At 44.3% G+C, this 25,740-nt stretch overlaps 1 protein-coding gene across 4 annotated transcripts; it reads right to left on the bottom strand.

Annotated features, from left to right (window-relative positions):
- Positions 1-646: 646 nt before the first annotated feature.
- On the bottom strand, positions 647-25,470 carry CSNK2A1 (casein kinase 2 alpha 1). 4 transcript variants are annotated; one of them, XM_049817471.1, is made up of 14 exons: positions 12,607-19,213; positions 11,953-12,037; positions 11,469-11,668; positions 10,296-10,407; positions 9,272-9,373; positions 8,793-8,843; positions 7,929-7,988; positions 7,170-7,253; positions 6,658-6,768; positions 5,733-5,834; positions 4,719-4,819; positions 3,897-4,045; positions 2,466-2,552; positions 647-1,959 (listed from the first exon to the last, which is right to left on the bottom strand). In XM_049817471.1, the coding sequence occupies exons 3-14, from the start codon at positions 11,567-11,569 to the stop codon at positions 1,844-1,846; spliced, it is 1,176 nt and encodes a 391-aa protein (XP_049673428.1). In that variant the 5' UTR covers positions 11,570-11,668; positions 11,953-12,037; positions 12,607-19,213; the 3' UTR covers positions 647-1,843. The 4 variants fall into 4 exon arrangements, with proteins under 4 accessions (XP_049673428.1, XP_049673426.1, XP_049673430.1 ...); XM_049817469.1 differs by lacking the exons at positions 11,953-12,037; positions 12,607-19,213 and adding an exon at positions 25,342-25,470; XM_049817473.1 differs by lacking the exons at positions 11,953-12,037; positions 12,607-19,213 and adding an exon at positions 25,317-25,459.
- Between the last annotated feature and the right edge of the window lie 270 nt (positions 25,471-25,740).

Genomic DNA, 25,740 nt, shown 5'->3' with positions numbered 1-25,740 from the left:
CACAGAAAGGGGCTGTTTCATGTTCTGCTGCCCCATTTCTCTTCAGTCGGTTTAACCTAGCCCACAGGCTCCATCCTGCCTTGCAAAATTAACTGAAGTAACATGGAAGTAAGTGACCATCACCCCTGCAAAGAAGAGCAAATGAGCGATGGGTGCTCAGAGGACACGCAGGAGCCAAAGGCCAAGGCTTCAGCACTTGCTGAGGAATGGGAAGAGTACTCAATGCCCAGGACAAGCAACCGCTGCGATGACTTTACGATGGAAGTCACGGAGAGGGACAGGTGCCCTCGTGCTTACAGCCGCTCCTGCTGAGCCCCACAAGCGTTACATGACTGACAACAAGTCATTGAAATCCAACTAATGGCAACACACATAAAAACTAAGAATTGGCCCAGCATCTCAACCCCACTCCATCAGGGCTGAGACAGAAGAGGAGGGTTTTTTGGTTTTATGGCAAAAGATCCTCCTCCCAGGAGATACACTGGCTTGGGACATTTGTGTAAGGCTTTTCTGCACAGCTCACCATGCAAGGTGCGTGTGAAGAGGGACGCAGCCTCCCCAGTACGCTCGGGACTGTCAGGCACTCCTGCGTCTAAGTGTACCACCACCCCAGGGAGGCCTCTACACAGGGAACTTAAATCTAACCTCGATAAATAAAACCAAATGTTTATTTACACCAAAGAATTCCAACACTGGATCTTTCACATATGAAGGACAAAGTATATATACACAGCAAGGGGTAGCAGGGCTGTAACAAGGGTGCTTTTCCGTTGTCAATGATAATATTTGTCCACAATTACTGATCTACCATTTCAGTTTAAGTTAACATCTGCTCGCTCCTTCCTCTCAGTGCATATTTACAAGACTGTGAGGTAACTGGTATTCTCACCACATGGCACGTGAGGGAGGGGATGGTGGGTGAAGATGTGATATCGGACTTGGCGCAGTCTGATTTTTCCAGCTTTAAGTAGCCACCAGCTTGAAACCTATATAAACAATTTAAAAACAATATACCCAATAACAAACTAATTCCAGAGATCCAAGCCAAGCAATGGCAGGAAGAACCCTCCACGAGAAAGGGGCTGTTAGAGTACAGCTCACTCTACAGGAGCGCCTTTCCAAGGAGGTGGCAAGGACTCCAATTGGATCAGTAACTCCATCTTTTAAGACTAAAATTACATGCAAGGGGGTGAGTTGGCATTCTGGTTGGCTCCTCAAGAGACATGATTCAATCCAATTAGGGTTTCAGACATTATCTGCACTTACTCCTTTTAAGCTTATACCACCTCTCCATGCTGGAATTGTCTCCTCAGTGTACCCCGGCTGAGTCATATGCAGGACATGGGGTTAAAGTGAGTGTACTTTAAGAATCCCCCTCCCCTGCCTCACGAAGACTTGGTTTGGTAGTCTCTGGAGAACAGCACAATCCCCCAAGGTGTAGGCTCATGGAGGAGTAATGGTGGGAACATGAAGAGATTTCCAGCAGGATGCAAGAGCTTGGAAATGCTGTTGATTCATCTTTGTTCTTAAATGAAGAGTACTTTTTGGGGGGGGGGGCGGGGGGGGAAAAACTGTCCGAGAAATATTCCATCTGTAGGTATTTTCAGGGAATCCCCTGAGTTACGAAAAGTTCAAGTAAAAAAAGAAAAATCAGCCTATAATAATTTTGTATATAATGACTGAACTACTATAAATCCACAAGCAACAGTTCAGACACGGTGCCTCCAAAGCGTTCATCCCCTCCCTTCCCCTGCCAGGCACGAGCTGCGTCCTGAGGAGAGGTGGAGGGGGAAACCTCTTCCCCACCTGACTCAGCTCAGGCAGCAGGAGACAGAGCCCATCACTACTGCTGAGCGCCTGCAGCAGCTGGAACGGGCATCCCCAGAGTGGTGGTGGCAGAAATGACGGGTGAGCCTGCTAGAGGTCCAAGGGGTGAAGGTGTTGGCACTGAAGAAATCCCTGGAAGAGAGACAAGTAAGCAGGAATTAGAGTGAAACAAGTGCATTGCTATCCAGGACAGCTGAGTTTCGTAAATGAATTAGTATCTTTGCAGGTCAGTTTGCTGCCGCTTTGTTACATTTTCAGAGCTGCCAAAATAAGCTGAGATTAAAGATCTGTCACTGTTCTTTGCAGCCTCCGAAAAGAGCGCAGATTTGTATACATACAAGTGTCACTGCTGGGCAGATGTGTGGCAGGATCACTGTCCTCCAAACTGCTGCCAAAAAATCCAACTGCAAAGCACTTTTTAAAAACAGACCAGAAAAGCAGGTCAGGCTGCAGCGAGGCCTTATTTATCATGCTCTCCCACCCACTTCTTCATAGCCCTCCTTGCCCTTGTCATCAGTCCCAGGAGATGACCTAATGCCCCATCTGCAGAACTCACCCTCCTGGATCCTCACATCCACACAGTGCATATAAATGCTTTAAAATGCCACACAACAAGAAAAGTCGATAGTAGAACTGACCTGACATCATACTCGCACTGCTGACAGGAGTGCTGCCACCCGGGATGTTGGACGAGCCCATCCGAGCTTGGTCTTTCACAATGGGATCTAGGAAGAGCACACTACCCTTAGGTGGCATGTTGCCAGCCAGCCAGCCAAAGCACGCCGACTGCCTGTGACCTCTATGCTCAGCCAGTCCTGGCAAGCTGCATATGTCAAGTAATATCAACCATCATCTACTGGAACACAGAAGTTCCCACCAACTCCAGTGGGAAGCACCCAAGAAGGTAGCAAGGTAAAATTATCAGTGAAAAATCACCTAAATGATAGGCTTTGGAGTTCAGCAGGACTGCTTGACAGGAAAAGCTGAAGGAAATTAAGGTGAAGTTGATCTCCCTTCTATGCTAAGCAACTGCATAATTGCATAAAGCCAAACCCAGAAAATGGGTGTAGCAAGCAGAAAGATTATCACTAATTACAGTCGTATGTCATGTCTCTATACGCATCCCACAGCAGCCTGAGAGTTGTAATGAGTGTCACTGGAGCTTGTTGTCTTCTGTAATATGTTCCCAACTTACTCACCAACTCTTTATTTTCAGCCGCAGGTAAATTACACTACCATCTGAACAGAGACAACCCCTTCCTGCCTCCCAAGCCTAATGCATCAGACAAGGGAATTCCAAATTTTGCCCTTCCTCACACTGAGTTCAGTACCACCTGTATCACTATTTGGACACAAGTTAATTTAGCTGTTTGTCCAACTTTCACACTCCAAGCTTTCAAGCTTTACTAATTCTCGTATTTGCAAAACATTTCACTAGAACATTTGGCACAGGCACAACACAGATCTATACTGTTTGTTAACTACACAAGTCCATTCAGCAGCAAGGGAAAAAAAAAAAGAACATAAGTGAGCAAATACTCATATTTTGCATTGTTACAGCTGTTTCAAGAACCTAAATATCATGATTTGTGAAAAACAGCAAGCATTTAAAAACATTTACTAGTGAAAATTACATTTTTGCTTGCAAAATCAAGACCTGAATACACCATTCACTAAGGTACACATTTAGCAACAAAAGGAGTTAAAAGGGCCTGTTTCTCAACAAACCAGAGTTATCTGGTTTCATCAAAATGCAAGATACTGTGTACCCAGACACCTGCTGAAATCAGCATGGGTTTAGCACCAAAGCTTCTTTAACACAGTGCTGCTGATTAACTGGCCTGACATGGGCATATAACACTGTTTCCTCGGCTGGTGTAGGTGGCAGTGGCCTACTTTATCCACCACAGAGACAAGCAGCCTCAGCTCCAGTGCAATTATTTGCAAAGACCAGGCTTATTATGTTGCTGTTCTTAGCTCCTATCTGCACAACCTACAGGAATGGAGACTTCCTAGAGGCAGAGGAAGAAGTCTTTGGTCTGCAGACGATGACAGCAGATGATACTTACAGAAGTAGGGGTGTTCCATGGCTTCTCTTGCTGTGAGTCGTGACTGGTGATCATAACGCAACAGCTTGTCTAAGAAATCCAGAGCTTCTGGACTCACCAGATGTTGGTTCTCACTGTGAACAAAGCGCTCCCATCGCTTACGGGAGTGTCTGTAGAAAAAGCCACCCAAATCAGGCTAGGCAGAGGACATCAATGCCAAAATTCACTTTTTTAAAGAGCAAGAACTGCGACAGATGTCCATCTCCGAGAGGGGCCGCTGCTTGGTGCGGCAGCAACAGGGCTGTGCTGCACCAGAGCACAAAGCAGTACACCGTGTCTCCACGCGGTGGCACAGCCACCACAGCCCCGGACAGCACGAGGACTCAAATTCAGAATGGATCTATGGGCCTAAAATCCCAGCTTCTGCTCTTCTCTTATGCCCCCAACATTAGTATGTGTCACACAAAATAACTCTGAGGCAAAAGATATGTAAATGCCATCTTCAGCACCTGATTTTCTGCACTGTAATTCTGAGAAACACCATTTTGCTTTTTTTTTTCCCCAAGAATATTGGTGAGAGCATTTGCCCTTCATGCTTTATGCTCCAGCAGTTCATTTATTGCCTAGATGACATTTAAAAACCTTTCCTCAAGTCCATTTCCAGATAAAGGACCATGGGAAACACTAGCAAAAGGGATCAAAGGCACAAAGTGACAGTTCTCAAGCATCTTGGCTCTGATTTCTCTCATAAGTGTAAGTTTTTGTTAACTTCAAGGTCTGTTGACAAAGCAGTAGCTGTCCCAGTAATAAAGAGTTTATGAGCTACTCTGGACCTTGGCTCACCTGCCCAAGATGTCATTGAAACGTGGATCCAGTTCAATGTTGTATTTGTCAATGTAGTCGTACAGATCTTCTGTTCCCAGCACCTTGGCTATCCTCACCAGCTGGGAACAAACAGAAATATAAGTCACTACTGTGAGGGTATGATAATGCCAGAGCCTGCGTGAAGATATACAGCAGCACATTCCCTTGGGAGCTTGAACCTGGTCTCAGTGGTCTGAACCAGCAGCCACAGGGTCATCTCGTGGCTCTGACTTCCCTGGCCACATACAATCACAGGCATGGTGAACAGGCCTCTGCTCACAGTCAGAACGTAGTAACCCAAGGCAGCCAGGAGGGAGCTGCATACCCTAACATCACTAAAACTTGAGACCTTGCAACACTAACTCCCTTTGTTTCAAGAAAATATTCAAAACCTACGGGGGGGGGCGGGGGGTGGGAGGCAAGAGTAACTGGTCAAAAAAGCAGAAACTCCAAGTTGCACGTGAAAGGTGAAGAGCCACCACGGAGGGTTCTAGAATGAAGGTTTGAGAATAGGTCACTGTTCTTGAATGTTTGTATGTTAGTCAGATGCAGAGCACGTGTTAAAGGTTTAAGTATAACAATTTTGGCCTAAAGGCAACACACAAAAGATTTAAGAATCTATATAAAACTGTACCAAATTCAGAGTTTCTATACAGAGGGGAGGGAAGGTGGAGAGTGGCAGGGGCTTTCCACACAACATAACCTCAGGAATAGTCAATCTATGCAGCAGGACACACTAGCATTAATATAACTATTGTTATAACTTTTTCCAGATACCTACTGAGGAGTTCGTAAGCACAAAGCACTATAAATCTATTTCTATTTAGTTGGTTAGATAATCTTGCACACTTGAGAAAAGGAATGAGGCTTCAAATTGAGCAAAGAAGCCATTAGAGAAATGCTTAAATTCTTCTTCAGATACCTCAATAGAAGCGTAAGCAGGAAACCTTCACCGTGCTAAGAGAACAGAGATTGTACATGACCAGCTCTCACCTGATCATAGTTGTCATGGCCATGGAAAAATGGCTCCTTTCGGAATATCATACTAGCCAACATGCAACCCAAGCTCCACATATCCAGACTGTAATCATACATCTGTACAAAACCAGAAGGACAATTCAATTTCTAATGAATTAAGCAGAACAGAGTCCAATACTAACAGGGTCCCCCCTCCCTCCAGTGATACAAACGCGGCCACATTACGCTGGGAACAGACTGAAATATCTTCATGCATCTTCATCACTGATGACTGTTCAGCTCAGTGTTCCAGTTACTCAAACTGGGATACAGCAATTAGCAGAACAGCAGGTATCCTATTTCCATCCTTGATGATAAAGATATTAAAGACCAGTGCCTTTTTCTATTTTCACCACAGACTTCAATGTTATGAATCACTGAGAAACACATGTTGAGAAGGGAAGCATCACAACAAGCATCAAAAGGAGTGGACTCCACAAGGTACATGGGCAAGTGAGGAAGTGCCTTCATTTAGAACAAGCACAATCTGAAAGTCACCAGTAACACTGCTATTTCCAGCACACAGCATTTCCATAATGCAAACTGCCATCAGATATGGGGATGTTTTTATAACTTAATTTAGAAGTTTGTGCAGTACTAGCTCTTTCCACAAGGGCTTTGTTTCAATCTTGTACCTTACTGCAAACGCAGCTTTGCTAAAAATATTCAACATTTTTATTCCAAGATCCGTGGTGATAGTTCTGCAGCTCTTCCTCAGGTCCTGAGACTACTCATTAGTTTCTTTAATTCAGTGGCTTTATAGCCACTGCTTTCTGCAATACATTTTAGAATGGACTGTCTTTAGCTTCAGGTCTCTAGATATCTGAATTTCTGGTTTGCTACCTTGAAATGACACAGAATTTCCATACAGAAGTCAGTGATAAATCCTGGTGATTCTTACCTGATAATCTACAAGGAGTTCAGGTCCTTTGAAGTATCTGGAAGCCACTCTGACATTGTACTCTTGGCCGGGGTGATAGAATTCAGCCAAACCCCAGTCTATTAGTCTAAGCTAGAAAAGAGAGAAAAAGAAAAAAGGCTCAAGGGATGCTCCAGCTCTCCACTGGCTGAATGACACTACTGGTGAGCTTAGTTTGAAGCTTCATTTACAAGTGTTTTATTTTCAATTAATTTGACGTTGATCAGAGTATCTGTTTAGACACTCTCCACAAACTCATATCACCAACCAGTCTAAATAAAATATGTCTCCTTACTAACCCTGTTTATGGTTATGTGTAACCCATAAAAAATTAAGAAAAGCAGCTTACAGAATTTCATTTCACATTTCTCCACATGATGGAAGTGCAGTCCCCCTTATCTGCTAGTACCGCTACACAGGAGTACCCAAAAGGGATCCTAGTTCACCAAGAGAGAAGTAGGACCTCTCCCTGCCCTCCAGTCACCCCACATTACCTTTCTGTGCTCATGGTCAATCATGACGTTGTGAGGTTTGACATCTCTGTGCATGATTCCCATGCTATGGCAGTAATCTAGAGCCTGTAGGTAACACACAAAGAAACAGATGCTGGAGTCACAAGAACCTTTCAAGTTCAATCATATTCAGAAGTATTTCCACATATACCACATCTAACTAGATGGCAAGACCTTACTGTCTAGTGTTATATCCTGGACTAGACTCGCTGACCACAGAAAACTTCTAGAGCCCCCCTCAAAGGGAGGTCCCAGCAACAGAAGTGTTTGACTTCACCTCATGTGCTTCCTCATAAAGATGGAATTTCAGAGCCCCTAAGAGCATAGTTACTAGGCACTACTGATAAAGCAAGCCTCCCCTTCTCCAGACTCCTGAGGAAAACCCACTTTTTTCAGAAGAATGGGCAAATAAATTTGACTCACATTTACATTAGAGCACAAAACCAGGCAGTAACAGCTTACAATTTTCTGTTTTCAGAAGCTACATGTACATTTGATTTAGGATCTTAAGTTACCTCATTGTACCCAAAGGCTCTGCTAGTCTCAGAAAAAAGGACTAGATTTCATTGCAGAAACAAGGCTGAACAACTGATACTGCCTTGATATATATTTTTCTGCGCAATTCTTCCATAGGCCTTCTCTTCTCTTCCTCCCCATTACTGACATGATAACCATGTCCATAGGATTAGCTGAGTGCAAATCCTAGAAATAAACCAATAAAACAGCAAAACACCAACTTACCTTCAAAATCTCATACATGTAGAATCGAATATCATAATCTGTTAATGTCTGGTATAATTGCTGTGGGACACAAACACATCATATCAGTGTTCAACACCCAAGAAAAAAGATCACATCCCTGCCAATCCAGAACAACTCAGCCCTGTTCTCTGCCGCTGTGGTTCTCCAAACCCATTTGAAGGAGCAGTAAAACTTTCCCAAGTTACTCCGATCAGTCTGTTCCTCTCCCCTTTCAAATCACACACATAGTTTACTTCCAGCTCTGCTCAGACAGTACATTCTGGTTCCTGTCACTAACTCCCTCAGGTTGCAGTCACCCACTACCAGCACAATGGATCATGCCTGCAGACTGGGTCTCAAAAAGACCAAGGGTGCTCTGCAACATTAAGCAGCTATTCCAGATGGCATTGCACAGCCATTCTTCTCCTGAGGCAGGTCAGTAGGGAAGGGGACAAAGAAACATTTAAATCCCTTTTCCCAGAAGTATGGAAAGCCACAGAAACAGCTGTCTGCATTTGAAGAGGTTCCAATAAATAGTTCTACACTGAACATAAAAGCAAAAATGTTTCAAAAAGGCAGGCACTGATGGTCCACAAGATAACAGATTAATTTGCTCTGAAGGCTAGAATACTAGAATACCACTTGGAATCTGGATTCTCATCTTGTAACTTCTGTGGCAAAATGGTACCAAAGGACTAATCACAAACTTCTGTCTCAAGTGTATTTACCTTTAAAGACAGTTACTATGTTGGAAGGAAACGATTAAATAACCTGCCTGTCCCCTATGTACTTGCCTTTCCCCAGAAAAACATTATGAGTGGCTTTCAAACGGAAAACATTAGAAGTTCACATCCCACACTGTACCTTAAAGTCTGTGTTGTTTACATGTTCAAAAACCAAAGCGGGTGTCCGAGACTAAAACAGAGAGAAAAGTGTTCAGCCATGTTAAGTTGAGATAATATGTTTTCATTTAGGATAATTAATTAAACCATTTTTACTCCTAAAACTGCTAGAAGCCCCTCTGCCTCAGACATACTTATGATTCCCCTCAGACAGAGAAAGCAGAGCCAAAGCCTGCAGCCCCTGCCAGCACTGTTTGTAGAATGAATTAACTTGTCTCAGTTCACTGGTATCTCATCCTTACAGAGTGAGGGGCTGAATGGACCTGGGGGGGGGAAGGGCCCTCTAAAAGAAGTTAATCAGATTAAGAGCTGATCTGATTAAGCAATTCAAAAGCAGGATTTAAGAGCAGGGGAAAACAAAAAGCCAGATCAGAGCTGAAGTCAAACACAGCAACTTCACCCATAACCCCAGCATACCCTTTAAGTTCCTTCCATACTCACCACAGGATCTTTTACTATATCTGCAAGAGTGATTATATTGGGACCGCCTCGCAAGTTCTCTAAGATCTTGATTTCACGCTTGATTTTCTTCTTTTTAACAGGCTGAAGAATAAAAACCCAAAGTGTAAGACAAAGCACTCCAGTAAAGTGAGGCTAACAGATAGCTCAACATCCAGATGACAAAAGTCAGTGACTGCAAGTCAGCAAAATACATCAGAGCCTTTGCAAGTTAAGTTCAAACAGCTAGACCTTGTCGTTACCTGACTATGCATCATTACAGTAAGGGCTCAAATATCTGCCATCTCCTTTCTAACCACACAACCCTGACAGCTACAAACATTAGTTTCATGTGAATGACAGTTAGGAAGATGGCATATATTTTTTAAAGCTGTCTGAACATGATCTGATAGTCCAAAACTTCTTAACTGGCATGTGGTAAATGTATAACTACGAGAAGTCCACGAGCTATCTACGGGGCACTAAATGAAGGTATTTCACCAATCAAGGCTGTGGAATAACCAGCATCCAGAGACCCTTCCTCAATCTGGAAGGATATTACATGTGCAATGGAACATGCAGAGCAGAAATGAAAATTTTAAGGTTAGCAGTCCCTATATCTAATCAGTGGCCTTAAAAGACAATGATCCCATTAGGTCATAGGCCTCTATGCACATGACAGCATGCCAGGGCACTGGCAGTTAGAGAAGCTGAGAATTTTCTAGTCAGCTGTTAAAGTGTTGCATAGCTCCAAGTAAAATGTGTTGCACATCAGGACTTCTTTAAGATAGAGGCTAATTCCTTACAGGCAGAGATGTGACTTAATTATTAAGTGTAGGGTTTCTCTTAGGAGGCTCAAAATGATGGCCCATTTCACTGAATGACACTCCAAAGCTAGGCTTTAAGGATTTCAGTTTTAGACCATTGAATGTTTTAGACCATCAAACATTTTAGACCAAACACTGCACTTCCTAGCCTCCTGATTACCTCAATACAGATTTTATCTTTTCCCCAGTCCCCAGCTCACCTTGAGAATTTTAACAACTACTTTTTCATTATTTGTAATGTTGATGGCTTCAAACACTTCACTGTATTTGCCTCGGCCTAATTTTCGAACTAGTTGGTAGTCATCTTGATTTCTGTGGAGACAGAAGTTAAGAGTTACAAAAAGCTCAGTCATTTCCATCACAATTTACAAACTAATCCGTAACACTAAATCATTGCCTCACCTTCCAGACAAGGCGGATTAACTAGTGTCTTACATCTCCTGAACATCATGATTAAGAATTAGGAAAGAAACAGGGAGCTTCTACTCACCCAAGTTAGATTCAATCCAGAACTTATTTCTTCTGCAGTAGGTAATATAAGCCCAACTATGCATTTCAGCATCAGCAAACTTGAGCTATCCCTTCCACTGGTCTCTCTATATTTGGAAGCTACGTTTTTCCTTGTGTAACGTTGTTAAAAATCAGCAAAGCCAGTAAGACCAAAAATTTAAGTGCTAGCCTGTTTAAAAACAGACTAGGCACAAAACACCACTTATGCTCAGAAGACTGTATACATTTCAGAAACCAGGAATTGCAACAAAGCTGAGGGCAGAACTTAGTCTGGGCCCTGCTATACAAAAGCAGGAACGCAGAGCTATGAAGCTGGCATCACTGCTGTCTGATTCTTGGACGGTTTAGTCATGAGCCCAATTTAGACACCTTCTTCCTTCAAAAAGAAGCAGACATGTCTTTTCCAGTCACTCGCAGAGAGCTGAGCAACAAGTCACAAAATAGCATGGACCTATTTAAGTCTGCTGAGTCTCTTCACCCATGCAAGTCAGAAGCAACTCAGATGTCTTTCCACGTCTTTTCAGTTCTCACCCAGGGCTGTTTAGATTGTTTCAGAAAAAGATTTTCTCCCCTCCGAAAGGGGATGTTTCCTGACTACCTGGCAAAAATTCTTCAAACCAAACTCCTAAGGAAGCTGCTAAAAATGTTCCTGCATCACTGGGGATTTAAAATTTTGACAAGAAACACTTTTCTGAAGACAAGTTGTGATCCTAACACTTGCCATGCACACTAGACATCTGCCAAGGAGCACGAAAAAGCCTAATGCAGCACAGGTGCCCGAAATCCCCCCATGCACCATTATGCAGGACCCTACAGGGATTGATCCTTGTCCAGGGACATCCATAAGCAGCCCAGAGACTTACCCCCACTCAACAACATGTGACTCATAGTCCCAGTACTCCCGGGGTCTGTGTGTGTTCACATCTGTGTAAACTCTGGCCCTGCTCGGCACGGGTCCCGACATATCAGACAGGTTGGCAGGTGAAAATGATGAGACGTCTGAAATCAGAGGCTACCCAAACTGCAAAGCTGGACAGAGGATAAAGGCCTCAGATTCTTCCACCTGCAGAGAGAAAATAAACCAGAGGTTAAAATCTCAAGATACTATAAAAATATTTAAGTTAATCATTAAAAGCTGCTGAGGAGAGGCTGGAGTCCAGCCACAGGCCTGGGATCATCTGTCAGAGCTTGAAAACAATTTGTCTGCTCTCCCTCACAAGGGACAGGACCACTTGGCCCCACTAGCAAAACTAACACCCCCTGCCCCGCCCCTTGCAACTTTCAGCATGTAGTTTCCAACTCAGAGTTGCAAAGATAACTTTCCAAAAAGGAAGATATGCAACATACTCTGTATCTGCAGACTCCTTCCTTTCGGCTCCAAAGTGAAAGCAACAGCCATCACCTGCAATTTCTCCCCCATCCAGGAAGAATTCTTGAGCCATCCCATGTAAACAAAACACTTCATTCACTTGAGGTTGCACAACTATCACCTCTTGCAATGCACTAATAAACGATGCTGCAGAGCTGACAGATCAACAAGGTCACCTGTGCAACCGAAATTATGCACTTCCTGAAGTTTCAAAGTCTAGAAACACCAGTGTTCATTTAAATCAGAACTTCAGGATTTATCTGCAATTCTTAAAGTGATTGAAGCCTTTCAAGTGCTCACACACAAAGGCTTGCCTGGCTATGTTGATTCATTCTTTGGAAAGGAAAAAAACCCCAAAACCCTGAACTGAACACTACTCTGCCCTTTCTGTCTGGAAAATGCAGGTACTAACCGAAGCATTTATGTACAAAGCAAGGCTGGTCAGCTCAAGAGCAGGTTTCTGAAGGAGAGCAGAGAAATCCAGATACTGTGTCAGAACGTGGATCTTCTCAGTTTTAAGCACCCTCCCACTTCTATATTACTGTACAGGCTTGTATAAAACAGCTTAACAACATTTGAAAATAATCACTCATGCTGCTTTCCCCACAAAATAAAAATTTAAATGTATTCACCTGAAAGCAGCATCAGGACCAAAACATTATCCAAAGATAAGATCGCTGAAGTCTGAACATCACTCTGGAGATTTTCATAGTACAATGTTTTTCTCATTTCTACATATTCTGAAGAAGGCTTTTGCTACTCTGTTCAAGCCCTCCTGCACAGACATCTCATCCTACCATCCCACAACAGATACCTTCTACATATAACCCAGTGCCCACTTGAAAGTGAGCAAGACTTACAGAACAGGCAACCACTGGGTTTTGCCTCTGGGCTTACTTAAGGAAAAAAAAAAAAGCAGCACCACACTGTACAATGCAATTAAGTCCTAGCACAGACAATAGCATTCTCCAGAACATGTAGGACATTTATAATGATAAGCTACATCCATACTAATTAGACTATCATGAGGAAAACTACATCCCCAACTAGCAGTGAGACAAGAAAGGACATTGGGAAGACCTCATAGAGGTCAGTCACCAGGAACCATTCAGGGATTAAATGGCGTTAGGATGCTCAGAAGACTTCATAACAAACCAAGGCAGCCAGAAGAGTTCTCCTGGGATGAGGCACCAGTTTTGGTCACAACTTTCTATAGTCAAGACATTAAATCTGACTATCCAAAAGACAGGGCATCTGTGTTGGATTATGACGCTTTATCCAAACACAAAAGAAAGACTCTGCTGCAATGATCTAAAGATGTTTCTTTGCATTCTGCTCGTCCAAAGGATTTGGTAAGCACCTCCACCTCTTCCTCCTTATAATGTGATTTTTGAAAAACTTCTGTTAAGTTTTATAAGTATTCAGACTAGTCAAATAACTCAAGAGAAAGTTACTTTATGTTAGAAACAAATACTCTGACTTCTGAATATTTAAGACAACAGTAACTTACTACAATTTCAAACCAAAGTATTGTCCTGCCTAAAATAAAAATAGTGCCTTGGCACCTCTCAAATCTTTCACCATGAGTGAAAGCTGACACACTTCTAAACATTTGAATACAAGAATCTCTTTGTCAGCTTTCAAAGTATCTTAAAAGGAAGGAAGCTGTATTGGAGCATGAAAGAGTATTGTTTGGTGTGTAGCATATGGCAGAGACTATACAGCCCTGTTTATAGAAAGGCACTCAATCAGTGGGCAATGCTATAATCTGAACGAATATAATGTATTTATTTGCTATGGCAATCTTATCCCTTCACAGAAAATGGGCAACTGCCAGACTGCAGGAGGAAGTAATAGCCCCATTAATCAGAAAGACCTAGAAATCTGCTCAGAGCAGTTAGCTTAGGCTATCAGGATATGTCACACCAGAAGAAAATTCTAGAAGCAAACCCCTGCTTTATTAGCAGTATCCTGTCATTAATTGGAGGTCTGCAGTACTTGAGGCTGTTGCAAGGACTGCAGCAAGAACCACTGGCTACGAAGATGGTGGAGGATCTGGGGGACACAGGTCTGATGTCCTTCACCGTGTCACAGCTTGACCAGCAGCTGGTTCTGCATTCGGAGGCAGAAATGTACGCGAGGTCTCTTTCTGGTGTGGACTAAGCCTCCTCAGGTGGTACAGACCTTGGCAGCGTGGGTTATTTTTTGACCTATTGACACACCAACGGTGTTGAAGGCAGCTCCAGGTAGACAGGGTTACAGCAATCCAGCCCCAAGGCTAAAAAGGGACACGGCACTGCTCCAAAGTCCACAACAGAGGTGTGACTGAGGCTTCAGCCCAATAAAGGAAGGACGTGGCACTTCAGCCAGGTGTTCAGCTAACGGAAGAATATGAAGCACTACTAAAAAAACATAAATAAAAATAGTCTATTCCTGGACAAAATGTTAGTACTCTAACAAAACATACTTTCAGAAGATTAGGCAGCAATCATCTAAGACCTCAAACCATTTATGTAGCGTGACTCACAGACTTAGAAATTAGATGTATATTCCAAAAACGTACTCAGGCATTAACAGAGCATGCAAGTTTACTAGAACACTTTTAGTACAGTGACATTTATTAGACTTCAAAGTTTAATCACTGTGGTTTTGTTTCTCCTCATTCCATGTGCTTCTGGCAGGAGATGCACTGGCTAACTTCCTCTGCCCAATATTCCTTGTGTAGGAATTAACTGAACCTATGTATGTCTAAGATGACTTAGCAATTTTAATTTTTAAGCACAACTTGGTATCAATAAAGAACACATAACTGCTCCACCTCACCCAGCTTAGCAGCATCAGTTTCAGCATGGAAAAAAATAATAAAAAAGAAAAACCAATCACATTATCTAAAGATATATCAAATTTCACAACGGATATTTTTTGTCACGTAGCTCCAGCCTAGCACAAGCTGTATGTTGTAACAGACTGCTCAGAGAAAGGCTTTTTCAGGAAATCATTGACTGTAGCTTCTAAGAATGGCGCACAATGCCTATTTATGAAGGCAGGTATTATTGTCTACTGTTCTTTATACAGGAAGAGGAGAGAGTCTGCACAGATAATTTGGTTTTAAAGCAAAGTTACATACAAACTCACCCTGCCTGAAAGCTTCTCACTCCCTCTGCTCAAAACTGCTAAGGAATTTGTATATATTTTGCTTTCACTGCCCCTAGAGAGGGATAATTTTGCAGTGGATCCAAGCTCTTTGACAGAAGGGACTGACACAAATACGGACAAGTAACGGGAACAGGTGTGGTCATGCAAAAGTCAGTTTAGCTTGCAGTTTCAAGGCAGGAAGTCTACAGTATGAGTAGCAATTACACCTAGATGAGATGAGTATCCTGAGCTTGTTATAAAGGATGAGTTCTATTTCTGCAGAATCCAAACAGAACATGTCATTTATTAATTCCTCCATTAATGACATAATAATTTATATTGGGAGAGACTGCTGAAAATAATCTAATCAAAGTAGATCTAATCAGATCAGATTGCCATGTCCAGTGTAGTCTTGAGCATGTCCAAAAGACACCATGCACCTCTGAAAATTTTAATTTCTCTGGTAGATAAGGGCTTAACTAGGAAATATAACCATGAGCTTTTAGGCAATATACCAGAGGTCACAGAGGGAGGAAGACAAAGCTTCCAGTTATTGTCTGATACACACTGTTCAATGCTAAGGCTTGCCTGTGCAGGGACAGAAAAACAGGTCTTCTGTTTTAGCACTTGTGGTGACACCCCTTGGGAAGATATTACCGAACAGCGCTCACGTGGTAGCTATAGCAAACAAGCACCACGCAAAAGTTTCAGTACTTTGTTTTCCCACATAAGCTTACCCTTAAAAACGCAGTTTAAGTATTAACACTGATAACTAGCTAATCTCTTACACAGCATCCTTATCAAGAGCACCCCATAGGACCCTGTTCATCCTGCATACAAAAAAATCCCAAGAACACAGCCAAGTACAGCACTGCATGTACTACTGATAATTACTCCACAGGAGTGCCTGAGAGCCCCAGTCAAGAGACAAAAACAATTGTGCTACCACTATATAGGAATTTTTTAATTGGAAGGTCTATTAATTAAAAGAGATCAGTTCTTAAAAGTTTGAATTATTCTAACAGTAGCCTATTGTCTGTGCAGCTTAGCTTGCCAAGCCAGACTTTTTATGCCTAAAGTTCCATAAAACGGTAAAAAGCCTCTCAATGTTTACTTTGAACTTGATTTTTAAAATTTTAATTTAAACCACTGTTACTACCCCCTTCCTTTTTAAAAAGGGATTTTATCATCCTTACAATGCGCTCTAATCTCAATGGCAACCCCCATCCCCAGGGAGGACTTGATTTCTTGCGAAGAACCCATACTTACAGCACCTACACCCAATTAGTATAGGAATTTTCTACACACTCTGTCCTTCCAGATGTATCCACTTACAGCAAGTAGCAACAAAACATAGCTAAATCTATGCAAATTAGTTTTTTTAAACACCTACTTAGCCTCTAAAAAAAAAAAAGGTGAATTTTACAAGTCAAGAATCACTGAGATACTGGAATTTTTTTCCCCTCCTTTTAAATTGAAATGTTTTTGGCACAAAGCTTCTCTCAAGCACATGGTTACTCACTCAGAACCTTAAACCTAAGAAGTTGCACCAGTATGACACAGCACTCATACAGACTCCCAGTGAGCTGGAAGCCAAGAGCTTCCCAGAAGACTGGTGTCCCAAGGAACCTGCAAGTGCTATCCAAGTGATGACCTTTGTGGATAAGGTCTGGAGTATAAATAATGCACCCAAGAACAGGAGCACCGCTTGACACTGGCCTCCCTGTGGATTGCTGCTACCAGCACAACTTGCCCTCAGTATGAGCAGTATATTGCCAGTAGTTCCAAGTTCATCCAGACAGAATGAACCCAGTGAACTACGTTCAACACCACATAAACATGATCATTACCGATGACCCACCTGAACTCAGATTCAGGTAGCAGAGAGCAGTCCCTCTGCTACCTAGAGGTAGATAGGCCCCAAGGAGTAAGATAGGGCCCAAATTGCACCAAGCCAAACTCAAAGAACCAAGAAAATATTTCTGTTGCTTTATCAATTCCAGATAGACTGCCCCAGACAACCTCATCTTCCTCTCAAGGAGAAAGCGAGATGCACAAATTGGTCAAATGGGTCTAGAGACTTTCCTCTCACTTCTACTTTCCCCATGTAAGCTCATTACCAGCAGCGATTGTGACAGACTAAGACTGCAAACAGGCTAAGACAGACAGCAGCCAGTTCATTTTGAAAAAAGAAAAGCCCTCTGTCAGCTGAGAAGACCAGAATTACAGTAAGTAGTCTGGAATCAAAAGGTCATTCCTTTCTTTTATCCACAACTGCAAGTGAGATGTTACCTTTCACAGTAAACGGCTCAAGCTCAACCTCTGAAATCATGAGTATATAACATGTTTTATTAGTGAGAGGAAGCATTACAATTTTCAGATAAAAATTGATTATTATTTCCTTCACACAGGCCATTTATCCCTTGCCTGTAAGCCTCCCAGGGAAGGACTACTCACTTCCTCAGTGTTTGGAGAATATCTAGTACTGGATAGACACCACTGAAATTAAAAGATCAAGACATGCTTAAATACTACAGTACAGCCTACTAGCAGCCAACATCAATCAAAACCCAGCTTACCTTTAAAAGAAGAAATAATAGTAATCAACTCTATAAAAAATATGTTCTATCTCACCAAATAAATCTTATTTGTGTATTTTCATGACGCTGGAACTGCAGCAATATGAGTATGGAACAGATGACCTCCAGAAGTCCCTTGCAACCTATATTTTTCTATGATTTTATAGCTGAAATAGAAACAAGCCTGGATTAACAAAACTGACATATTACATCCTTTCCTGAAGACCATTTACCTACTAAAGGGACATCAATAGAAAAGCAGATTTTAAAATCTGAGTTAAAAATAAGCTGAGGTTTGAAATCAAACTTTTCTCTTGGCATTTTTTTTGAACAGCACAGTCTGCTCTAACTACATTTTTCCACCAAAATTATTTTCCAGACTTCTTTTAAATAGCTGATTGTGTCCGGCTGTGGAGAAATAACAAATCATGATATGAAGACCTCAACATTCTCTTAAAAAAGAAACAGGAACAGTTGTGATTAATTCAAAACAAGACATGACCAGTCACTAGGGAGGACAGTTGACAGGTTTAGTTAAACTGGAAGAAACATCTTGGAATAATTTTGTACTAGCAACATCCTAAAATTGAGACTGGTTCTTCCTTCATCAGCTTCACCAATTCCTCCCCTGAATTCCTTGCAGTTCCTGCCAACGAAGAAGTCATCTCTTGTAATGAGCATCACAGCCTATATGGAAGTCACAGGACTGACCACGAAACGGTTTTACTGTAACTCCCTATTTTATGATAATCTCCACAGCCTTGGGGAAAACTTAACTCTCCCGCTTCACAAATGTAGAAAGCAGCATACATCATGCCTGACAATCTCCAGGTTGCCCTGGCAGTATCACTGGTACCCACATGCTCTCCTAGCAGAAGTTCTGTTACAGTTAAGTCTTCACTTTTGTTCAGACATGTAACAGCTAAATTTAGTGGAGCTTACACAGACCCTCTACGGGTCTCCACCATCTCAGCCTAGTTGGGCAACTGTCTTCTGCAAAACTTCAGTGTTGGCAACAGCACATGTACCTGGGGCAGAACAGCTGGGATTTTCTCCAGCAGCAGGAAGCTGCCAGTGACGGGAACGTTCCTCACTCCATCTCCTAAGGGAATTTATACAGAACAGTCGACTTTGAAAGCTCTTCTCTTCCCGCTTCTCCCTCAAAGTCAGGGACTCTTCCTCATCTTTTCCAAACTAAGCTAATCCACAGCACACAGAGCAAAGGGAAAACTCTTCCTAACACACAAACACTGAGACTGATCTCGGATGAGACTGTGTGGCTGCAGTGGACAGCGACACCAGCGAGGCACCCAAGCCCCAGCAGCCCATTGGAGGCTCTGCCACTGTTCCCACACCTGTGGCTTCTCCTGCCACGGTTCCCAGCCTCCCACAAATCACAGTGGACAGATATCCTTGCTGCCAGCGCTGAAGACTCCTGACACAATCAAATAAAAATGGCTACAAATGTAAGCAGGAATCGCCAAACTAACCTGTCAGTACACACATACCAAAACAAACCGATGACAGTATTCTTCTGCTGGCATCTTGGCATCTCCTCCCCGCCCCGACAGTTCAGGCCAAGCAGGGAGCACAGGAAAGGCGGTGGAGTTTTTTGGAGGCACATCATCTCTTTAGGTCTGACCGAAAGCCAAAGCCAGAGTACTTGTAAGAACTTCAACGGGAAACAATTCTTTTTCTTCTAAGAGCATTAACAAAACTAAAGCTCCTATCGCTGGAGCTTTGGACAGTATTTTTCAAGAAACTGATTTCCAAAACCACCATTTCTGAGATCCTGGCAACACCAGGTAACTCCTACTGAAGGCTCACAAAGGGCAATGTTTCAGCACTACTGCAGACTCGTCACAGCTGACATCAGGTCAACTGTCAGCGTCCTCTGGAAAGTTCTACCTTCCTAATTATTGCTAAGTGACACAGTTGTTTTCCTCATTAATTAGTACGCACAGAGTACTGACAGGCCAATCGTTCAGGTGATTTGACTCCTACGGTTCACATACAGAGAGTGATTTAGCTAGAACTCAGACAACTGAACTGTACCCACCATCTGTAAAAGTTATGTGTTTTTAATTGATCTGATCATGCAATTCCTAGAGGCAGGAACAGTTACCAGAGCCAAAGAATAAACCAGCATACATGGCATGTAACTATTTCTTCAGGAAATCCCCATGATCAGCTGTTCTCATCGAGCAGGCAACGCACCGCAAACCTTCTTCACTGTTCAGCTGGCATCCAGAAGGCTCAGCAAGAGACACCCGGTGCAAACCACTGCCAGAAAGTAGAAGTTCTAACATAATTCTCTAAAAAATTCATCATTATTAACACAAGACAAACCTAGCTACAACCGTTCTGAAAATCAATTGGAAGAAAACAGCTATTAAACTCCAGAAACCCATATCTATTATGCACTGGGTATCCTAACACAACACACCAAGTGCTGGGTTTATACAGCTACAGCCAGCCAGGCAGCTCTCCCAGAGACTGCAGGTGACGTAAATGTACTAAGATTTTAATATTTCACACCAGTGTTTTGGAGACTAACTGAAGCCTGGTGACCATGGCCTTCATCACTCAGTGTAACCCAGCAGGGACACAAAAGCCGAATGCACTGTCGCCATGCCAAACAAACCCACACCACTGTCGGCCATATACAAGGACAAGTTTGTCCATCTCCATGGCATCTTTCTTCACACCTTGCAATCACCCAGCAAAGCCACTGTGCAGAGTTAAGTCATGGCTTAGGACAAGTATATATTTATATGCCTGGTTAGATGCATATGTTGGACATATGCCTGGATGCCATACATTCTAATATACCAAAACTTGTAACTCTTAATTTGTAAACTCAGTTGAAATGAATCTGGATGCTGCAAAACTTCCACAGCGAGGAAAAAGCCCTACTCTTCTTTCTGGAGTACAATTAAAATGCTGCCTAATCTGCAGAAGGCAAGGCTGGAATTTAACAGCACACTGGTAACAGAGAAATCTGTGACAAAACTTGTAAGAGAAGGAACATTGCAGGAGCTCTTGCTTTTCTACACTGGAAATTAAATTGGTGTGTGTGTCCACACTTATCCATTTTCAGAACACTAAAAATAAAGATCTACTGACAACTCATGCGCACGTGTGCAAAGATGCACTGAGAAACTGTCTTCTCCGAGGGTTTTGGCAAGAACACGGGAGAGGCACCATTTCACCTCCCTGGACACACAGGATGACTTCGGGGGCGCTTCTTCACAACATGGCGAGACCTCTCCCACCCAGCGAAAGCAAGTTCTGGCACGTAATTCTGTGTTAACACCACAGAACACGCTGGACTCTCCCTACACTTAGCTTAATTAAAAAAACCCAGCAAACTCCTTTACGCTTTGGTTGTTCCAGAAGGCGCAAGGGCAGAGGCCTACTTCTCTGCAAAAACGGACTGAATAGCTTCAATTTTCTAGGACTGCTGTTAATACTCAAAGACACGACTATCCAATTGGCAACCCGCAGCCAAATTCCACCTTGGCCCAAAGTTATTTTCCACTTCCATCTAGTACACATTTTATTCACCATTCACTTCAAGTCAATTGCCATAATATAATCCAGCCATTAGATTAAGCAGCTGGACAGCCTGCTTCAGAAAGTGCCTCCCTGCAAATTATAATATTCCTTAAAAATTAGAAATCAGTCATAAGAAGGACGTAGCCCAACTCTCAGAAATAAACTCTCTGGAAAATTAAAACTATCGAAATTGTAACTTTCCAAATATGAGTCTGTGGTGGTATTGTCTTGAGCCTGCGAAGAACTCCAGGGTCTCCCTTCTGCTCTTCAGCTTCCCAAAGCAGCAGCATGAAATGGATAATAAAATCATTTGTTTGAATAAAACTGTCCAGAACAGTCTGAACAAAGGAGCAGGTAAGACTCACGGCAGGCTCACTTTGCTGTTCCTCTACTGCTGACACCTGAGCAACAGAAGATATCTGTGAACCATTGATCATATGACCACATCAACAATTCCATTTCATATCAACCTTTCCTACTGACAGATAGGAAACGGGGTCCAAAAACCAGCTTGTAAAAACACTCTGCTTTCAGCAACAGCACTATCGCCAGTTCAGAAAGCTGCAGTCTCCTCTTCAAAGCAGTTTTTCTAGGTCCAAAGGAAAACTCCTTTTCTCCAATTAGGATCTGTAAATTCCAGGAAAGTCAGCTCTTGGAAGCCCCTGGAAGGACATATCCAATCTCAGAAAAATTATCCAAGAGTTGTCTTGCAATCAAAACCAGATAATGTTTGTAGCCAGACCGAGTCATGGCAGTCCTTCCTGATCTTAAAATCCATGGGGTTTATCCTCTCAAGACCCTTACGGGACAATAAAACCTAAAACAGCGTCAATCTCGGCCAGATAGTTTATAAAACAGATACCTTAATGTAAGCAATTCCATAATGGAGGAACAGCGGAGGTGATGGGTCTGGTAACCCAGAAATAAATCCCTGCCTCTTCAGAAGTGTGACATGAAATTAATCACACCACCACAATGTCACCCATTTGCTTCTCCTGTCTTCCTTTCCCTTATTCCTCAGAGGACATGAGGAAAGACAAAAAGAGAAAATTAGTTCTGTAAGGAGAAAATGCAAAAAAAGAATTCAAGTGGAAGGTATAAGGACACCTGCCATTTAATAAAATTGGGAAAAGTTACGACCCCGTCCCTTTTATCACAGTAGACACACAGTTTCTTTCTCTACAAATCCACAAATCTATAACCACCTTTCAGCATCCTATATTCCTTAGATTCCTACCTCGAACCCATTTCATGTCTACATACCTAACCTGCACTACTTGAAAATTCCCCAAATCTGAAACACTAAAGTCTTTCTGTATCTCAACTTGAGCGAACAGTATTTTACCAAGTCTTTCCCCAGTAATCCCCACTCACAGGTTTGCATCTTCATTCTCATGTTTCACCAGCTTTTTTCAAGTAAACGAGTACCATTAACTGCCCTTGCACAAAACTAACTCTGCTCAATACCATGAAACATTCCTTGACCCAATTTCTTCATATTTGCTAGAACCTACTGCCAATTTTACTACCCCTCTTCCAAAGAGCCATATTCCCAACAGAACCCATTTCTCCTCAATCCATGAACCCATGTGCCCCGCCACACCCAAAGAACCTGTTCTGAATCTCCCACTTGGACGTCTCTGCTTCCTCCTCCAGCATCTGGCGCTCTCACCACATTTTTCCACACACTGTGGCTTATCCCCACCACAGCTCGTTACCCAGCTATTCAGCTACATTAGCTTCCCCTCCTTTGCTACAGTCAAGGCCAAGATGGTGTTATCTTCCTTGCTCCAGAGTTGATGTTACCTTCCTGAACCCTGTTTCAACTCCTCATGTGCAGCACCTGACTCGGCAAGCTCACTGGTCTGGGCGGCAGGACGTGTACACTGAACTCTCTGCTGCTGCCCATGCTGGGAACTAGGAGACAGTGAGGTTTCACTAACAATGCATAAATAATAGAAATTATATTACCAGGTAACTGAGAAAGGTGAAAAAAATGGAAAGTTCTCTCCATTGCCAAGATGAAAGGGAATGATCACTGCCTACCACTGAAAATCTACATAATTCATACTCAGGCAAAGGTCTGGACCTTTACAATAAACCCTTCTCTGCCAGAAGGCATCCAAAGAGCTGAACTTCCAGCCCCAAGACATGGGCAGATCTTCTCCTCAAGGCAGAAAGCAGACTGCCCTGTACATGGGATCGGACATTCTTCTGCTGGTGGGAGCCACATCCTATTCCAATTTTCTTTTTCCAGTTACGGACCCAGCATGTGTCTCCACAGAGGACAGACGTACCACTGTTGGTATGTTTTACCCAGGCACGGCATTGTGCTGCAAGAACCAGAACATGAATTGGTCTAGTCCTAGTTTTAGGACTAATTATGGAGCTGATGAAGCTTCACACTTTCCCCAAATCCTGCCTAAAGTCTTCCCGAGCTCAGCCTCCCCTCTCCTAGCACAAGCTTCGCCCTTTTCTACATCACGCCAACATGAACAACACACAGGACAAGCAATTTCTCTGCACCTACCTATGCTACACCCAGAATCCGCGCTGGCAGAGTCACATCCAACACCCAGGTCGACTGGCAATACGGCATGAACACCAACTCTGTTTGAGCCTGAATGTTTTGAGCAGCTATTATGTTTTTGAAAAGAGAGAGTGTTCAAAGAGCAAACTGAATTGCTACCTGCCTCCAAGCATAAACACTGTCTCCATGTGCTTCTCTCTAAAAAGAGATGATGTTGCCCCCAGTCACCTCAGAAGGGTGCTGACCCTCAGACGCAGAATGAGCACCTCTTCCTGAGCAGTTTATGAAGCACACTGAGGACAGAGCTTGCGTGAGCCAGGTGAGTGCACGTGGAGCACACAGCACAGCCACCTCCAAAGAGACGCGTGCAGCACCCAGTTTCACAGCCTGGCATCAACAGTCAGTGCGAAAGCAGCTCTCCAAGACCCCAACCCGGTGGCAGGTTTGAACAGCACAAACCCCACACCATTGCAGACCTCTCTCATAGGTACAGGGGCTTGGCACAGGCACGAAGGACCTTGCCACTGAACAACACAGGCTCAGAATCTATAAATTTAGCTTGCAGAAGTGAGGCACATACCCTCATGAGTCTCTGCACAGATCAAACGCTGCTGTCAGCAGAAAATATACCAATGACTGAGTGTTCATAATCCAAACTTTATTGGTTGTACCCAAAGCCCTTAGAAAAAAAGAATAAAGTAATCTGACAAACAACATGCAAGGGTTTTCATAATCTTATCTGCCCTTTCGTTTACAAAGCATATTTTACCAACAGCCACACAGCCCGTTGCCCCAAGGCACAATTAACTAAATTACAGCAGGGGTAAGACTGACCACCACTGCCTTCAGAAGAGAACAGCGACTGGTGGGGAAATCTGTGAAAACCACCTTCCCCTCTACCCAGAAAGGCCCAGAACAGAGTCCCTGCGTGGCTGGGGGTGGGAGCAAGAAGAAACAGGCCTCTCCTTGCCCCTCCGCACACCTCACAGCCCCCTGCTTTTTCTGGGCAGGGCGGAGAAAAGGCAAGACAAAGCTTTTTAAGTAAATAACACCTACACCGTCTGAACGTGCGAACTCGCAGGGCTGGGGGGAGGGGAAGGCTACCCTTCCGTGGGGCCCTGCCCTTCCTGCGTGGCCGGGGGCAGCGGGCGGCCCCAGACTAACCTGAGGGCAGCCGAGGAGGCCTCCCCCGCAGCGCCCTGCCCTGCTCCCCCCCACCCCGGGGGCACGGAGGCCCCCTCCGCTGGCAAAAGGCGGCGAGCCCTGCCCTTACCCACCGCACCGGGCCCGCCCGTTCCTCCCCGCCGCCGCCCGTTCCCCTTCAGCGTCGCCGGGACGCCCCCCCCTCCGCCGCAGCCCAGCTCTCCTGAGGGACGGCCGCGGCCCCTCAGCCCACACCGTACCCGCAGCGGGGCGGGGGGGGGGGGGGGGGGGGAGAAAAGGAGGGGGAGGGCGGCGCAGGAGACACGGTAGCGCCTCGTCTCCCCCCCTCCGTCGCCCCCTCCGCCCACCACCCGCCACGAAGCCCCAGGAAGGGTACCGGAGCCGCCGCGGCCCGCCGGTACCTGCCGCGGCCGCCCGCTCGCCGCCCGCCCGCCGGCCTCACACAGACAATATGGCGGAGGCACAAGGCTCGGCCGCCAGCCGCAGGGACCAGAGCGAGGCGCGCCGGAAGCGGAAACCCCGCAGCCCGCTGGCGCGCGACGTGCCGCGGGGACGGGGCCGTGAGGCGCATGCGCAGAGGAAGGGGGAAGTGTTCGCCGCAGGGGGTTATGGGTGATGTAGTCCGCGGCGGCGGCGATGGCGGCGGCAGCGGCGGCCTCGGTGGCGCGGGGAGACCCGGAGCGGGGGAGCCTGGGCCTTGTCTTCGCTCCGCGGCCCCGGGTCGTGTCCCGGCACCGGCTAGCTCGGGCCGCCCCGTGAGGCGAGACGAGTCGGCGTGTCCCGTAGCCCAGCGCCGCTCG

This window comes from Accipiter gentilis, chromosome 14 (genome assembly GCF_929443795.1).
Source record: "Accipiter gentilis chromosome 14, bAccGen1.1, whole genome shotgun sequence".
NCBI classification, from domain to species: Eukaryota; Metazoa; Chordata; class Aves; order Accipitriformes; family Accipitridae; genus Astur; species Astur gentilis.
This window is presented reverse-complemented; position numbering and strand designations above follow the sequence as displayed.